Source organism: Glycine soja, chromosome 8 (genome assembly GCF_004193775.1).
Source record: "Glycine soja cultivar W05 chromosome 8, ASM419377v2, whole genome shotgun sequence".
NCBI lineage: Eukaryota > Viridiplantae > Streptophyta > Magnoliopsida > Fabales > Fabaceae > Glycine > Glycine soja.
Window position 1 is genome coordinate 5494638 of NC_041009.1, and position 20010 is coordinate 5514647.

At 31.5% G+C, this 20010-nt stretch overlaps 1 protein-coding gene and 1 pseudogene across 1 annotated transcript; one reads left to right on the forward strand and one right to left on the reverse strand.

Moving 5' to 3' along the window:
• The window catches only part of LOC114424754, a 54595-nt pseudogene extending 41088 nt beyond the window's left edge, over positions 1 to 13507 (reverse strand).
• A 123-nt stretch (positions 13508 to 13630) lies between these two features.
• On the forward strand, positions 13631 to 15024 carry LOC114424755 (spermidine coumaroyl-CoA acyltransferase-like). The gene is made up of 2 exons (XM_028391589.1): positions 13631 to 14354; positions 14450 to 15024. Exons 1-2 carry the CDS (start codon positions 13631 to 13633, stop codon positions 15022 to 15024), a joined length of 1299 nt encoding a protein of 432 aa, XP_028247390.1.
• Positions 15025 to 20010: the final 4986 nt, after the last annotated feature.

Here is a 20010-nt window from a genome sequence, read left to right on the forward strand (position 1 = left end):
TTGCTTCCAAATATAATGAAAAACAAACATTTTTAACATAAATTTATACATAAAAAAACTTTAAAACACAAGTTCTGAGAAGTACAGACGTTAAGTAGCAAACATTGAGTAGAAAATTTGATTGTTATAAGGTTCTCTTTACTCGTCCAAAAAAGAGAAAACAAACATATAAATCAAACGGTAGATTATCAAACAGGTGAATGCCTAATCACTAAACTCATACTTTTTTTTTAATTATCAAAATCCAGAATTATGCTACGATAAATTGAGAAGTACAATCTCAATTGGATTAATTGACACTGAACTCAAACAACTAAAACAACACACTCCACTATATTAAAGATAAAAAAATAAAGATAATCAATCAAAACCTAAGTACAATCATCAGAGTCTAAAATAAGAATAATTATATTTATTTCTAAAAAATTCTTCCGGAATAAAAAAAGAAGAAGAAGAAAATCTCACCAAACTAAACCATTAATGATAACACCATAAACAACAAATTTATCTGCGCAAAAAGTTACCTCACAATATATGTGAGAAATCTCAGTTTAGAATCCTGAGAGACTTGGATGATATTGAATTAGTGACAAGGTTCACTCCTCACTGCCGATGGCACTTGTGTTGGATATGTCCATTTCACTTTCATAATTTGAAAATAGTAGCCTTCATTTATTAATTGTGATACGATAATTATTGCATGCCAGCGGGCAATATTACCGAGTTGATATTTATACCACCAACACCGATTTCCATAACTTTCAAGAGTTAACTTTATTTCGTTGCCATTTAATTATTACGAGAATATTTTTTTCCTTTAAATATAACATACGAATATTAGTTTTGAGTGTTTTAAAAAATTGTATTATATATCATATAATAGTTATTTTATTATCTCATAACAAGAATAATTTTTTTTTCTATCTTTATATTTCTGAGAATAAAAAAATAATTAGTGAAACAAACGCTCCCTTGGAAAAGAATTTTTTCCGGGACATCTTGGATTATCTGTTTAGTTTCATTTTTGGATTTTATAGTATATCTCTTCTTTCTTCAATTTGTACATATAAATTTTGCTTAATTTCATTTTACATTTATTTTATCGACATTATTTTTCCTTCCAATCAAAATCATAGTTGTGCATTAAATTGATCGCCCGGTTGGTTGCGGTCTGGCGTGCAAAGTGATCAGATTTGTGTAGCTCATTATTTTAGGGCATTGTGACTCATGACCTACGGCTTTGCATTTATGAAAGGGGGTCTACAATACGTGCAATATTATTATTGTACATTCCTATCATTGGAAGAGAGGGAGAGGCATTTAATATTTAATAAAAATGAAACCCACCAACATCAAATTGGCACACCCATTGTGACCTTAAGGGGGAAAGAAAACAAATTAAATTGAAAGAACAAAGTGAATCTTATAATAATGCAGGAAATGGGCACCTCCAGCTGTCTTACAATTTCAGGCATTTTGAAGTACAATTTATCGTAGCCTATGGCTTTCTTCTCATCTGCTATGCGTGGTGATATTCACATTTAAATTGTGTCCAATTGAGACTTTGGTTTTGGGGGGACCATGGCATCTATTCTCAGCAAAAAAGGGTCAAACAAGTTAAAAAGTTTTGGGCGTCACCTAACCAATACAACTGCAAGCTTGCAAGTGTCCAATTCTTTATATTCGGCCACTTTTTTCACAATTGGACGAAGTTGTTGAGGTGGTGGTGGTAGTAAGGCCAAGACAACTTGAGAGAAAAGCTTATCTTGTTCATAATTTTGAGGACTTGTTCTACTACCTTTCGATTTTGGCTTGTTTTTTCTCTTTTTGTCTTCCTTTTTTCTTTGTTCAATTCAGAAGAGCAGCGAATCAATCCCTAATTATTTTAAGTTGTAAGAAAATAATCAAGTGCTTTTTAAATCAAAGATAATTAGGGATTTTTTTTTTTAAACGCCTAGTATTTGGAAATCATATTGAATATAATCTCATTCATGTTGATTTGGAAAGAACCACTTAACTCTCCTCTATAATGTATGATTTTTTTAGAGAAGATAACATCTGAAATTGGCCTATTCCTAAGGTGATCGAAGAAGTACATTAAATGTTCTCTGAGTGGACCACCGTCCTTAGATTTATTATTAAAAATTTAAATCAATGGTCGAGATTAAAGTTAAATTATTATTAAAATATTTGTCCCTGCCTCCTTCACCCTATCCAAAGAATTATATATCTACCAGAAATTGGGAAGTGTTCAAAGCAAAAATAATATGCTCACACTAAAATATTGCAACCAAACTTCATCATCACAACTTTGTCTTTACCTCCTTCACCCATCCTTTTATTTGACGGTTTTATATTGCTAAATAGTTTGTAGAAACACCTTAAAATCGTTAAAAATATCTCAAATCAATAATTTTATTACATAAATGTTATATCAAACTAGTTGAGATGACAGGTAATGTGATTATCACATTATTGCTTAGCTCGATGATACTTGATGTGAATGATTAAAAGAATGTGACTAATAGTTAAGGAACTAAAATTGATAGGAAAAAAATGTTATATGACAAAAAGTAAATTTTGTAAAAAGATGAGAGATTAAAAATAATTTATACAAAAATATTACACATGGCTAAGCTAGATTTTAAATATCAGTCTACACTCTGATTTGAATAGCATCATCAAAATTTTTAAATGTTCACAATTGCAATTGGGACCCCATTGGTTGCATTTGTTCGTGATTTTGCTGCAATATCCACAAACATGATGAAATTGCAATGCAACTGTGACCGATATTTAAAACCTTGCACATGACGATCACATAATACTATGATAGCGTAGGTGACTTTCGTTTCAACTTATGACTATCACATTATTACTATACTTAGTAATAATGCTGATGACCGACAAAAAAAAATTAACAAATAATGAAAAGTATATGACTTTTCTTTTTCCGATAAACATTGATATGAAAACATCACAATGGATCATAACATACTAACTATATTGACACCTCAAAACCAATTGATTATCTACCCTATATCAAAGAATTCGTTCCAAAAAATAAGATTAAATATATTTTTTTCCTTGTAATTTAGTGTTTTTTTTTATGTAATTTTTTTTTTCATTTTAGTCTTTGTAAAATGTATTTATTTTATTTTTTGTCCTCTAAGCACTTTAGATAGTGCTTTGAATAGTAAAAAAAATATTTTAAAAGTAAAAAAAATATTATATAAAATATTTTAAGAATGAAAAACAAAACAAATAAAGACAAAAGTAAAAAAATATTAATTTAAAAAAATGAAAATAACATTTAAGCGCACCTTTCTTTCCTATATAAAAAAAGATATTTAAACAAAAAAAACAAAACATAACAAAAAGATTGGGGAACCCAATGCTTACAAATAAAACGAAGGAAAAGTATATGTCTAAGACGAGTTATTTTTACAAAAAAGTAAATGAAATTAAAAACACGTTTAATCCAAAATAATATATACATTACTCACTATTTTTTTAAAGGTGTGCAGTATGTGTAGTAAGTAGTAAGCGCTAAGCACTATGCAGTGCTATGCAATGAGCGAAACATACATCATAACAACAGTTGCAAAAATTGAAGATGCACACAAACAGTAAGCCAATAATTTAGATTTGAGACCCTAAATGCTTAGTCACCCCTACGACGACCGACATCACATTTTTTGGATGTCAATTTAACATGTACCCAAAGCTACTTTACAAAAACTAAAAATAAAAACAATTTATTAAATTTTTAATATTTATATGTTTTATTTATCATTTAATATTTTCATTCTTCATTTTTTTCAAATTAATCAACATTGTTAACTTGATTAAGTTTATTTGAACTACTTTTTATAGTTAAAAAGAGGGAAATTTAGGAGGAAGGGTACAAGTCTATTCCATTAATGATTCGGTTACGTGGATGATTGAATGGTGTAATATTAAAGCATATTTAAATTCAAATCCATTCAAAATGAAAATAAAAAACAGCTAAAATAATCTAAAAATCAAATTAATTTTTTTTTTCTTTAATTTTTTTAAATGATTTTTTTAAACTAATTATTTTGATTAGATTTCAACTTTGTGTTTTTGATACTAAACAAAACTATAACAATTATGTTATTTTAGTATTATATGTATATAATTTGAATATCATAGTGTTAGTATATGAAATTTATTTAATATGTTATTTTTTAGATAACTTTTTAAAGATATATATATTTGATTTAAAACATTTTTATTATAGAATATTTAACCTATTAATAAGTTTTGTAGTTTGTTTTTAGTATTTTTTAATATGATTTAATTTATAAAAGTAAATATATATATAAGTTTTAATAAAACTAATATTTTAATAAAAAATATAAAAATCATACTGAACCAAATTATATATATCTTTTAAATTTAATTCAGATGACTTTTTCTTGAAAAATCAAACCTCGAATATCCCTACAACATACTCTGGTAGCTTCATAATTGAAAGGAAATTGAGTGTCAATGACCCATCAACATGGAAGAAGCTGTATTTGAAAATAGAGTCAAGCTTAATTAAGCAAGTTGCGAAATGACAGCTAAAACACCAATTAAACTGATCGCACTTTTCCACTTGCTTGCTCAGTTGCTCACAAGTCCAATTCGTATTATATGAATTTTAAATTAATTAAACTTAATTATGTCTCCATAATAAGCAGTTAATTTGACTTGTTTATTTATTTTTTAATTTGATTAGTCACACTGTTTTTGTCTGTCAGCTGCTTCCTGATTAAGAGATCATCACTGGCCAGTATGTTTTGATAGCTACTGGATTTTTTTTGTTAGGCCAAGGGCAGACATTTGGACTAATTAATCACATGACGTAATTATCTATGTATTAATTTAATCTAATCAAGTGATCTTTCAAAACTAAGATATCTCTACCTTTGTGATTTCGAAGACCATGCATGCATGAGCAAGGCAATGTTTTTTTTTTTTTTTTTTCAGGAAACAGCGTGCTTAATAACAGTGAAATTTGAACATTAATTAGAATAAATAGCAGTTGTGGGAGTGCGGAGAGGTTCAAACTAAAATAATTATTTAGGACCCATTATATTACACTTTCAATTTGGTTTCTTCTTCTTCTTTCTATGAACCGGAAAAAGGATTAAAATCAAAGTCTTTTAATTTGGTCTATTGAAATCAAAGTCTTTAAATGAGAGTAAACAACCCATGGGGCCACACACATTGTATTAGGAAAAAAAAAACTAAAAGCTCCCCAATTTGGTTTCTTCTTCTTCTTTCTTAGGAGTCACCATAGGAATATGAGATCTCAGTTGAATGCATCATATCACTTGTATATACAAAATTAAAATATTATAGATACAAACAAACAATAAAAATGAGAGAAATCCATTTATAAAAATAAAAAAATATTTTACTCCCCAAATTTTCACTCATTTTATGTTTTTTCCTTTCTATTTATTATTTTTATTCTCAGTATATAATTTACCACAGTATTACTTTTATCTTCTTCTTTTTTATATCCCTCTCTGTCTCTCAAGATATATTCACCTTTCTGTGATAAGAAAAAATATTAAAAAAGAAGAATAGAGAGCTGTGATTGACGTTTGTGTGCTAAATTATTTTAGCTGAGTTACGGGTACGTATTTTTTTTTTCATAAAATAATTTTTTCTTGTAATTATTTAATCTTATAATATTATTTACTTTTATGAATTTTGTTAATGTCATTTTTAAGATACAAATTAAAGAATTAAACTAAAAATTATTGAAAATAGTTAATACCTTAAATTTTAAAAGTATTTTGTGTATTTTTATTTATGTATTTTTCATTACCTTCTTTTGTTTGACCTCTTTTTTTTCTATACCTCTTATGACCCTTATTTTGGCTTGCAACCAACAGACGTACAATATATATTATTAGTCCAATAAATACCCTAGTTCTAGCATGTAAAATATAATTAATTAAGTGGACTTGTTTTATTACTTACAGACATTATTAAATTAAGACATTTGTTGGCTCACCAAACTTAATTAATGCAAAAGAAAATACTATTCCTATTATAGTTTTTAACGCATGGCTGCCTGGCTGGGGCCTGGGGATTCGATTGTTGCTACATTATTAGAATAATCCGAGTCTTATCTTTGATGCTTGCTTGGTTTGCTTCTAATTAATCTACAAAGGAAAACAACATTATCTCTTTCTGAATTTTAATTTTCCTCCCTTCCCTCTCTTTCCGCTTCTTGCTAATTAATGCAACCAGTGATGCACCTACATGGCTGTGAGGGTGTGCACTTGCACCCCCTCATTTTTTAAAATTCATCAAATTTGTAAATAAAATTTTATATTTTTATATTTTATTTTATTTATATTTATATAATTGAACCCACTAATTTTATTTTTTATAATTTATACTCACTGACTTAGGATCTTGAATTCGTCACTAAATACAATGATTGTGCATTGCATTCATCATGTCATGTGTTCATAATATATGATGATAAGAAAAATGCTTACTTCTACATATCTCTGGTACAATGAAGAACTTAGAATTATGAATTTCTTTTTTTAAAAAATGTTTGTGCGGTGATGTATTTTATTAATAAAAAGAAATATTCAATTAACTTATGACTAATTATAAGATTTCAGGTTTGAGATGTGGATAAAAAAATGTGACTAAAAAGAAATTTTTTATCAAAAGGTAGTCAATCAAAATTTTCAAAAGGATTAATTATTAACAGAATACTTTATACCAATAACATAATTAAAAAAAATCCTACATTAAAAACCCAACATGAACTCAAGATAATTACTTAACACACCTTATTCTTTATTTTCGTGAACCCCAAGTGCATTATGAATCGAAAAATCCGTAATACAACTTATTACAAATATGTTGTCCAATCTGTAATGCACTTTACGTGCATGAAATTAAATAATGAGTTGCGTTAAGTATCGGTAAAGCCCAGAAGATTGGCTCTACCCTTAGCCTATGATTGAATGCGTAGCTCAGCTGAATGACTGTCTTCTGTTCTGAAATTTCTTTCTCAGACTTATTTGAGAATTTAAAAACTATTATTGATGTTTGCATTAGTGTACACTACAAACGCAAACTTTCTAGAAAAAATGTATCCTGTAAATTTGTGATCGTGCTATCATTTTATTTTTAATTATATTGAACATGAATGGTGTGATCTTTCACACATTTAATGTTATAAAATTAAGATTAGATGAATATGCGTTCCTCGTTGCTCTGCCCAACATGATAGTTTCAATTTAAATTGGACTTCTCGCAACCATTGTTTAACATTTTGATGTCTTGCTCCAATGAGTCTTGTTTGCAGCTAGTTGAAAAGTTTGCTGGTACAGTCCAATGACTACAGCAGGAGGTAATGGATAAGTTTTGATAAATTTTTCTTTTAAAAAAAATTAAACGAGTTTTTCTTTAAATTAAAATTAATTTATACAAACTCTATCGTATTAGTTTCTCTAAAAAATTATGATAGTTTCTCTAAAACGAGATCACGAAAATAGTTCACACTTCACAGAGATAGCCCCACATTTGCCTATTTGGTAGTGATTCTAGTGAATATCCCAATCCATATAAATTTTAATAACAGTAAACTATATTTACTTCCAATTATTTAATTATAACTCTTGAGCTTCAAGCCTTCATCTTCTCCTTGCTCTTAATGATTGCCAAGAACATAAGTCTATACAAAACAATTATTCACACCAAGATAGCAAGATCAACCCATTTCGAGTGACCCATTTCCACTTGCCATATCTTTGTTAGTATTTCTATATCACTTATGTAGGCACCTCCATCTTGATCACTAGCCAACTTCAGGCCAATAAACTCATTCTCGAACAATCCTTGGAAGGCATATTTGTGGAAGGAAACATAGTACATAGGGTACTTCCAATTAAAATGGTTTTGGAAGATCATTTAGAAGGCGAAAGAATCCACCAGTTAAGATCATGATTCCACCAGAGACAGTGATGCCCGTGTTGGGGTTGGGGAAGATACTTGAAACCACCACCACCATGAGGTTCTCAACCCACAATATGCATGCAAGTAGCACACAAGAAAAGTGTAGGCAACGTTCAAGTCCTGTGTGAAGTCCAGAAAGGTAATAAGTGATCACTCATGGAATCAGTGACATTAGTACCATGTATGTAATAGGAGATAATGTGTGGCTAATGACAAAAGCAGCAATACCATAGTGCCCATTCAATCTCTCACGCTGAAATACTTGAATCAGTCACCAAAAGTAAGTTAGGAATACTACCTGAATCAGTCACCAAAAACAAGTGGAGAAGCCTTAATGGAGTGGTAAAATTCACAAAATTAAAACTTTAGTGGTAAAATTTGCAAAATTATTAAAATTCGGTGGTAAAATGTGCATTTAGCCTAATATTAATCAAGATATGCCGAGGCAAGAAGCTTTAACCGAGGCACATAAAACCAATACACAGTTCTGCACATTAAAAGCTTCTAACAAAAGCTAGGCCCCTATAGGTACTGCAAACAAATCCTAGTAATTGATCAACACGCACCATACCACCATAAAACCAACACTTTTTTTTTATGAAAGGTATTCTCCAATCCTAATAAAGAGTAAATTATTAATTTAGTCCCTGAAGTATTACTCTCTCCTAAATAATCCTTAAAGTTATAAAATTGTATATTGACAATCCATCAGTTTAGTCCTTACGTTGATATATTTTACTAGCGTAGGGATAAGGTACTAATTTGAAGGATTTCTCAATACTTGAAGGATTATGCAGCATATTTTTAATACTTTAAAGATTACTTATACAATTTCAATACCTTAAGTATTACTTAAGAGAGTATATAGTGCCTGGAACTAATTATTTTGATTAATTGTATTTTGAATAAACAGCAATAGCCTTTTACCTTCATTTGCTTCACAAATGGAAGGAATCCACCAAGAAGGGTTATGAAAGTCAGAACTGAAGCAACAAAAGAGACCAGTGCCCCTCTAGCCTGAAATATGCTTAAAGATAATTATTCTAATGAGTGATGAGTTATACTTCAAATGTCACACTCTGGTGCACTTTATGTGCTATTCTGCTTTACCTCGATAGATGCATCACCTGAACCAACGTCAAAGAATATAGTGCCAAGACTAATAGCTGCTAGAACAAACATAGCTAGACGTAACCAATAATTGCTTACATCACGAAACAGATGCAAAGAAGATCTTCTCATAAGAATGTGACACTGAGTAAGAAATGCAGTCCGTGTTCTGTTCCTCTCCATGAAACCAATTTCCTAAATTCATCCAAAACTTAGTCCTTCATGTATAAAATACTTGTTCTATACTAGTTATCTCATTGACTTGAGTTCACCAAGGGAGTAATGTGATATTATACTTACACTTTCACCTATTATTGCTACTTCTTTCTGAACTTGATTACTAATTTCAGAAGATTTATAGAACTCTACAAGGATATCAACTACTTCTTTGGGTACTGTTTTGTGGAAGCATTTTTCATCATCCTGGAAATAACAAAGATAAATCAACTATGTTTTGTTGCCACAAAAGTTTGAGGTTAATTCAAAAGCATTGAAATCTTTAAGTTCTCACCAGTTTGAAATCTTTGTTTATGATCCGCAAGAAATGATCAGAAGGGTTATGGAGAGGTGGACAGGGAAAGCCATTTGAAGCAAAAAACTACATTCAATAACAAGTACAATTTATTGATCCAAAAATTGATCAAACTACTTTCTATATCATCCAAACAACATTTTTGAACCTTGCATTTGCAAATTAAGAAATCTAGAAATCCTATTTTAAAGAAAAATAAAGATAATTATTCATAAAATAAGATGCAAAAAGAAATTATCAATAAGTATTAATTTTATAATAAATTATTTAATAATCATATCAATCCTATTTGATTGAAAATGTAAAAACTATTATATAATGCATAGTTGTTAAATACTATATATCAAATAATACAAGAATTTGATTGAAATTAAATGGTTCTTTAAGAAGGAATAAAATAATATTTTGAGGAGAGAAAATAAATTAGAAAATTATAAAAATTAAATAATGAATTTACAATTAAGGATCTTCCTAGTAAACACACACAAAAAAAAAAAGCTTCCTAGCCTTGAGTAAAGTTATGCTTTTTATGGTGAAATGAAATTTGTTGGAAATCATAAGTATGTTTTGGTCGGTTCCAATTCTAAATCAAAAGTCATTAAATGAGAGGTAAAATTTATTAAAATTGATACTTTTTAATAGATTTCAACTAGTATATAGAGAGTACATGTTAAGAGAGAGTGATACTACCATTTCTCTTTATTATAAGAAAAAAATGTTATGTACTAACAATATAAAAATATAAAAAGATTTATACAATTATTCAATCATGTACGGTAAGTTTATTAACTTTTAAAATAATAATATTAAAATAATTCAAATAATGATGATTGATTGGATGATCATGTAAAACTGTTTTACAGTATGTATGTGAATAGACATTGAACTCTTAATTTATCATAAATAAAATTATTTTGTTTGCAAAAAGATATTTAATTATGTTATTGATAATTTTATGTGTGAGACAAAAATTATATTTGTTTTAAAATTTTAAAAATCATTTTACTCTATTTACATAAAAATCAATGCCTTTTCATTTATAGTCAAGTATAGGTTAAAAATAATTTTTTTTAACTAGTATAATTTTAATATTACTAGCTAATTTTGGAAATAATTTTTATTAAAAATTATTAGAAAGTTATTAAATAGTACGAAAAAATGTATTACAAACTTATAAATATTAGTAAAAATGTTTTATTTTTCATGTAGCCAACGGTTTTGTTTGGGGTCATATCTTTGGGCCTTTTTCATAGAAATGGGTTAAAAGTAAAATTTAATTATCATAATAGGTTGGTCAATAAAATTAAATATCATTAATGACCTACTTTTAACTAATTTTGAATAGTTAATTAATTATTCTTTCTTGAATAAAATAATTATCTTTCTCTTATTTATTTCACAAACTCACCTTTTATTTCACAATTTATGAGTTTTTTTTAATGTCACACATTGGGAAGAAACATATAACTTTGAGAAATGAGGACAAAGAAGAGAATCACACCCAAAATCTTGATGGTTGAATTAATCATTTCAAATTACACAAAGGAAAGCTTCAATTCTTGAATTTGTTTAGGCAGATTATAACATTGGTATGTTGTGTTATTTATAAATGAGTTAATTATGGTAGACAAATTATATATGTTGCCAAAAGTATTTGATTGCAAATTTGACTCTTTTCCCTTTATTAATCGGAGAAATAATATATGTGGTAATTAAATACCTTTTATCCGTGGTGTGGAAGAATACCACATCTGTTTTTTTAGTAGTGACATAGTAGTGGCATAGTAGTGACATAGTTTATTAGTAGTGGTCTTAGCTGTTAGTAGTGGCATAGTTTGTTAGTAGTGACACTTGCTCGCTGTATTTGAATAATGCGTGAATGTAATAGCCTATATAAGGACGCAACAATAAGGCAATAGGGAGATGAATTTGAGTCAGAATGCATTAGTGTAGAAGGAGGTCCCCTGTCCTCAAAACAAGGCTTACAAAGTCCTTTATTCCTAAGAGATTTCCAACAAATTTCAGTTCACCATAAAAACCATAACTTTACCCAGGGCTAGGAAGCTTTTTGTGTGTTTACTTGGAAGATCTTTAATTGTAAATTCATTATTTATTTTTTTATAATTTTCTAATTTATTTTCTCTCCTCAAAATATTATTTTATTCCTTCTCAATGAAGCATTTAATTTCAATCAAACTATTGTATTATTTGATATATAGTATTTAACAACTATGCATTATATAATAGTTTTTACATTTTCAATCAAATAGGATTGATATGATTATTAAATAATTTATTATAAAATTAATAATCTTATTGATAATTTCTTTTTCATCTTATTTTATGAATAATTATCTTTAATGTAATAAGAAGATATAGATAAACATGAAAGGTTTCAATGAAATGCCTAATTAGTAATTAAGATATTTGAATGTCTAAATATCACTATTAAATAATAAATATTAAAAGAGATAAAGAAATAAAAAGTGCGGGTGAATTTAAAAAGGTGGAGCGTGTTCATTTTTTAGAATGAGAGAAAGAGCCTTTGATTTTCTTTTGGATGGCAGATGAGTTGTTGAAGGCTTCTTAATTGAAGCTTCTGGAGAGTGCAAGGACACGTAGCTGTGGGAATGCCAAAAAAATATACTAGAGTGCAGCTATATAGTTGCGTAAAATTACAAAAATTAATTATCATTTAAATAAAAATATATATAATATGACATTATAAATATATGGGATAACATCTGTGATCCAATCGAAATTTTTAGTGAGATCATTGATGAAATAAAAGATTTGTAGAGATCTTAGGAGCTGAAATCACATGTGAAACACAAAAAATGACTTAAAATATTTGGAGTAATCTTATAATTGAAGATGCTCTAAGAATCAAAGCATGACCTATTATATATACATGGTGAGAAGCCTCTTGATATGTTCTATTTTTATTTTTCTTTTCTCCTTTTCTACATTTTTTATTTTTAATTATACAGTAAATATTAATTATCTTATTAATATTATTTTATTTTTTGTTATATTATATTATATTATATTTCTGTAAATAAATAATATTATATTATTAATACTGTTATATTAATCATATTATTATGTATACATAAAATTATATATGAGATATTTATCACATTTTGACATTCATATTTTCAGCTTCATATTATATTATTAATACCATTATTTTTTTTAATATTAATACTTTTACGTAATTTTTAAAAAATATTAAAAGAATTTCTTATTAAAGGTGTCTTCCTTTAATTGTTTTTTTGAGAAAAACATAAGCCGAATGTCTATAGAACTTGTGCATGCTGCAACCATATATTTTATTTTATTTTTAAATATTACATTTGGTGCTTATTATAAAGAACAAATGCATGGTGTGACTTGATCCAAACTAAAATGTGTTCAGTAATTATAATATTGTTACAAAATATCCTTATTTAAAGTTATTCTTAAAATGATATAAAAGTGAGAGAAACACAATTTATCAATGATTGTTAAATTTTTTCATTAGGATAGTTTAAGAGAAAAAGAACAATGTAGGATAAATTTAATACTTTTAATTAAATTAATCAATTTTAATTAATTTTGATAAATTAATTAATTAAATTTTATAATGACAAAGGAGATGTGTCTTTGTACTTACGTGAGCTTATTGCCTTTAATCAAGATATATATGTGTATGTATATTATAATGTATTATATTCTTTTTTATCAACAAGAATTAAAAACAATATCAAACAGTTTATAATAATTTATATATCTTATTCAATCAATTAAATTAAACTTTCTTAACTTGAGAAATTATTGGAATTTGCAAGTCACAATTCCCAACTTTACTTGATGCATGTTTAGATTATAGCTATATATTTCAATTGAAAAAGAACTGGAAGAAAATAAAACTATTCCTCTCTTCATAGTTGCTATCGATTCAAGAAAAACTCACATTTCTGTGGCTGTTTTCTTAATTCCATGGCATATGAGAATGCAACCCTCACTGTTGCTAACAGAGAGGTCATATTCATCAAACCTTCAAAACCCACTCCTAGAACCATTCTTTCACTGTCTAGCATTGACAATGATCCCGAGAACAATATCTTCATGCAAACCCTTTATGTATACCAATCTCCAAATTACAATTCCCCTAACACTACCAAACTTGACCCTGCAAAAGTGATCAAAGAGGCCCTCTCAAAGGCTCTCACTTACTATTATCCTTTAGCAGGAAAATTAGTAAAACATGCTGATGGAAAACTCAGAATCAACTGCAACACCGAAGGAGTTCCATTCATAGAGGCTATTTGTAACTGCAACCTCTCTTCTCTTCGTTACCTAGATGGCAACGACGTCGAAATCGCGAAACACTTTGGGATCGATTTTCCTTCTCAAGATGAATTTGGAAACCAATATCCTTTGGTTTTCAAGGTGATTAAGTTTCTCTGTGGGGGTTTCATCTTTGTAGTGGGGTGTTCACACGCTGTTTGTGACGGAACTGGGTTATCTCAGTTCTTACGAGCCGTAGCAGAACTTGCAAGCGGAAAAGCTGAACCCTCTGTGAAACCTGTGTGGGAAAGAGAGAGACTAGTGGGAACATTCACTAGTCAACCCTTGCGAAATCCCATGGACAAGGTCTTTGTTGCAGTTTCACCGTTTCTGCCAACCACAGATTATTCGCATGAATGCTGTAAGGTGGACGGTGAGAGCATCACAAGACTCAAGATGAGTTTGATGAAAGAAAGTGACCATGGAGAAAGTACTGAGAAAAAAGGTTCACAACTTTTGAAACTCTAGCTGCGTACATCTGGAGGTCAAGAGCCAGAGCCTTGAAACTGAGCTACTATGGTGAAGCTATGCTGACTATCATAGTGGGGGCGAGACCACACTTGCAGGATCCTTTGCCCCTTGGATATTACGGAAACACCACCGTGGAAGCATGCGTTACGTTAACAGTGAAGGAGCTGAACGAAAGACCACTCTTGGAGGTTGTGAAACTCATCAGAAAGACCCTAAAGGAGGTTGCTTTCAGCAGTGATTATATGAGACACTCGATCAACAGTATGGAAATGAAACCAATGAAGTTTAATTACGAAAGTGGTGCAATATTGACTCTGACAGATGCGAGACATTTGGGTATGTTGGAGAAGGTTGATTTCGGGTGGAAGCAGCCAGTGAATACAATGCCAGTCCCATGCGACATGTTTGGAATTTCAGGTGTTTGGTCGATCATGGCTCCTAGTAATTTGGATCCTTCAATGAGAGCTAGTGGAGGAGCTAAGGTTTATGTTTGCCTACCTAGTGCTACCATGCCCAAGTTCAAGGAAGACATGAAAGCTCTTACACGTATCCAAAAGAGAAGTTCTCTATGATACTCTAAAAAAAATTGAAGGTTTTGTATTAGAACTCTCAGATTTCTCTTGGTACTAAAATAACTCTATCCAACATGCGTATCCATCCTTTTGTCTGGTTTCCTTCTTTTCCATTTTTATCTTCATGCTTAATTAAGTTGTTTGATTATTAATAATGCATTTGATATGTTTTATTGTCTAGTAGCTAGTTGTGATAATATGTTAATGAAGGTCCTTTCTCTCACTTAGCTTCAGTTCAGTGTGAAGAAGAGAAAGGAGATGAACCCGTGTTTTTCGATGCCCTGCATCTGCTTTGCTCTTTTTCTTTTTTGTTCACGCGTGTTCTTTAAGTTTTATTGTGCTCTGGAATTATCGCATGTGATGTTGGGACATCAAACTCATTCATCAATAACTATACCCCCCAACCACCTCCCTAAATAAATTAAGGTACGATTAAACGAGACAAATGAAAAAAAATATTAAGTATTATGTTATTATGATATGACGACAAAGATAAAAAGAAATTATGATCCATATTTATTATATGTTTAAAAAGTGATCTTATAATTGGTGCAAAATATTCACTCAAGTTTGTTGATATACCTTCAAATCTATTAGAAAGTTAAATATCCTAATTTACAGTAGTTATAAAAAATTGTTAATATATAATAGATGAAAATAAAATAAAAATAACTCTTAAATCTCACATATATTAATTTCTGTTCTATTTCTTTCTTCTTCACCTTATTTCTTTTTTACCACACAATTATGCCATGCTAATCAAAGAGACCTACAAAGTGATATCACTAATATTGGCAACAATGATTAAATTTGAAGCTGTATTTACTAAGAAAAATGATTATTGGATACCCTCTTATTAGGTGTTTACCTCATGGGAGAAATAGAAAAAAATGTTAACATGAAGTTTGAAATTTATGGGTGTCCAAAAATATAAGCATGTGCTTAATAAAGCAAAGAATATATATATCCAAGTTGAAAGACGACTTAGTATGTGTTTGGGGTAACGGAATGGTGGAAAAAAAATTATGCGAACTCCATGGTAGAGCAGCAACAAGACATTGTTGTTTCTCAAAAATTCTGATATCATAGTTTTTCCCCCAAAATTGATTCTCTGTATCCAAACACACACGCTTAAAATATTTAAGTTGAGTGGTCATTCTCTGTTTCAAAAAAACCAAAAATATTTCTGATCCTTAACTTTAGATGTTTCAAATCTCCTATATTTGGTTTAATTTATTTCCAATAATCCTGCCTAGGGTAGCTTTGCGATTCTTAGTCGGTCCCAAGCCCGGATAAAAGGAGAGGGTTGTGTTAGGCTTTCGACAGCCAACGTTAAACTTTGTCGAATCTCTATGACATGGATCAATTACGTAATAATGTGAATGCTAGGTCGTTGCCCGGAAGCAACGCGCTGTATGGCTCGAGTACAGTGTCAAAAGAGCAAAAGCCGCTGCATCGCCGCCCGGATGTAGTGAAAAGTAAGCAAGGGTTCCCACATTTTCGTGAACGGGTGTGGGTAAAGAAGCTAGTTCATGACAGAAGGATTCGCTTTGGTATATGGAATATAGGCACACTTACTGGAAAATCTATGGAAATAGTGGATGTTATGGTGAGGAGGAAGATCAATTTTATGTGCCTACAAGAAACTAAGTGGACAGGTGAAAAAGCGAAAGAATTAGACAACTCGGGATTTAAGCTGTGGTATACGGGAAAAATCCGATCAAGAAATGGGGTAAGGATTATTGTGGACAAGGAGTGGAAGAAGGATGTCGTGGATGTAAGAAGAGTAGGAGATCGTATCATAGTCTTAAAATTGGTAGTGGGACATGACACCTTTAATGTTATTAGTGGGTACGCACCTCAGGTTGGGTTAGCAGAACACTTTAAGGTAAAATTTTGGGAGGATCTAGAAGGGGTACTTCAGGATATACCCCAAGGAGAGAAAGTTTTCCTAGGAGGGGATCTCAATGGACATGTAGGTAGCGTGGCTAGAGGTTTTGAGGGGGTGCATGGGGGTTTTGGCCTAGGGGAGATGAATGGGGAGGGTAAATCCATCTTGGAGTTTTCGGAGGCTTTGGATCTTTCTATAGCCAATACATGGTTTAAGAAAAGAGAGGAACATCTTATCACTTACAAAAGTGGAGGGACATGTTCTCAGATAGATTTCTTCCTTATCAGGAAGTCTGATAGGAAGTATTGCTTGAACTGTAAAGTTATCCTGGGAGAGAGTTTGACTACCCAACATAGAGTTTTGGTTATGGATGTAAGAATTAGAGATAGGGCAAAGAGAAGAAGTCCTATGGTAGCACCAAGGATCAAATGGTGGCACTTGAAGGGTGAGAAACAGGGAATCTTCCAACAAAAGATATGGGAGGGTTGGTGTGGACAATCACAAGGAAGTGCAAATGATATGTGGAACAAGATGTCCTAAGAGATTATTAAAGTGGCTAAAGAGACGTTGGGTGAATCTAGAGGTTTTGGACCTAGGGGTAAAGAATCGTGGTGGTGGAATGAAAATGTTCAGAGCAAAGTTAGAGTAAAAAAAGAGTGTTTCAAGGAGTGGTCTAGGTGTAGAAATTCTGAAACTTGGGATAAGTATAAGATAGCTAGAAATGAAACCAAAAAGGCGGTGAGTGAGGCAAGAGCCCAAGCTTTTGACGGACTATACCAAGCTCTAGGAACCAGGGACGGAGAAAGATCTATATATAGGCTTGCTAAGGGTAGAGAGAGGAAGACTAGAGATTTGGATCAAGTCAAGTGTGTTAAGGATGAAGAAGGCAAAGTCTTAGTGCATGAAAAAGATATCAAGGAAAGGTGGAAGGTGTATTTCCACAACTTATTTAATGATGGATATGGATATGACTCTAGCAGTCTAGACACAAGAGAAGAGGACCGGAACTATAAGTACTACCGTCGGATTCAGAAACAGGAAGTAAAGGAAGCGTTGAAAAGAATGAGTAATGGTAAGGCGGTGGGGCCAGACAACATACCTATTGAAGTGTGGAAAACTCTTGGAGATAGAGGTCTTGAGTGGCTCACCGAACTCTTTAACGAAATTATGAGGTCAAAACGCATGCCGGAGGAATGGAGGAGAAGCACGTTAGTGCCAATCTATAAGAACAAGGGGGATATACAAAATTGTGCAAATTATAGGGGAATCAAGTTCATGAGTCATACCATGAAATTATGGGAAAGAGTGATCGAACGGAGATTAAGAAAGGAGACTCAAGTTACTGAGAATCAATTTGGTTTCATGCCGGGAAGGTCGACCATGGAAGCGATTTATTTATTACGGCGGGTGATGGAGCAATATCGCATGGCCCAACAAGACTTGCACTTGATTTTTATTGACTTGGAAAAAGCGTATGATAGAGTGCCTAGAGAGATTTTGTGGAAAGCTCTAGAGAAGAAAGGGGTTAGGGTTGCATATATTCGAGCTATCCAAGATATGTATGATAGGGTATCGACTAGTGTTAGGACACAGGGTGGAGAGTCAGACGATTTTCCCATCACAATTGGTTTACATCAAGGGTCAACCCTTAGCCCCTACCTTTTTACCTTAATTCTGGATGTCCTCACGGAACAAATCCAAGAGATAGCGTCGAGATGCATGCTTTTTGCAGATGACATAGTCCTCCTTGGAGAGTCGAGGGAGGAGTTGAATGAGAGGTTGGAAACTTGGAGACGAGCTCTAGAAACACATGGCTTTCGCCTAAGCAGAAGCAAATCGGAGTATATGGAATGTAAGTTCAACAAAAGAAGGAGGGTTTCTAACTCAGAGGTGAAAATAGGAGACCATATTATCCCTCAAGTCACACGGTTTAAATATCTTGGGTCTGTAATATAGGATGATGGGGAAATTGAAGGGGATGTGAATCATCGCATTCAAGCAGGATGGATGAAATGGAGAAAAGCATCGGGGGTGTTATGTGATGCAAAGGTACCGATCAAGCTAAAGGGAAAGTTTTATCGGACTGCGGTAAGACCGGCGATTTTGTACGAAACAGAATGTTGGGCGGTCAAGAGCCAACATGAGAATAAAGTAGGTGTAGCGGAGATGAGGATGTTGCGGTGGATGTGTGGTAAGACTCGACAGGATAAAATCAGAAACGAAGCTATTAGAGAGAGGGTTGGAGTAGCGCCTATTGTAGAGAAGATGGTGGAAAATAGACTTAGGTGGTTTGGGCATGTAGAGAGAAGACCGGTAGACTCTGTAGTGAGGAGAGTAGACCAGATGAAGAGAAGACAAACTATTTGAGGCAGAGGAAGACCCAAAAAGACTATAAGAGAGGTTATCAAAAAGGATCTCGAACTTAATGATTTGGATAAAAGTATGGTACTTGATAGAACATTATGGCGGAAGTTGATCCATGTAGCCGACCCCACCTAGTGGGATAAGGCGTTGTTGTTGTTGTTGTATTTCCAATATTACATCTTTTAATCGCTGGCAACAGTCTACACGGTTATAAAATCTCACAATTCCTAATTTTCTGATGAGATAGAATTTATCATCATCATAGTACAAACCGCTTTGTATACACGTCAAACATCTCGGAAGACGATAGTTGTGGCTCCTGCTAATCCATTATAGTACAAACATTACACATTATGGTAAGGATGTTCCGATATGAAGCTTTATGAGAGAAAGTAATACCTGTCTATTCAACAACGAAGCAATTGGGCCATTTAGTTGCACTATGCCTGTTTTGGTCCTACCGATGGTTGAACGCATGTAACTGAGCAAGCGACCATAGCTTACTTCATTGCCACTTAAAGCCCACATGAATTCATGCATGAATCTTCAATTATCTTCACACAGTTATATGTAAGAACTTTGCATGCTAATTACATACAGGTATCTACGGAGGTTTGATCTTCCCATGTGTTATAACCTTCCCTGCTATTACCCAAGAAACAAATTCAATTAAAAAAAAGAGTGAAATATTCAGTAGGTCCCTAAGCTATTTAAAATTTTTTCAAGAGTTT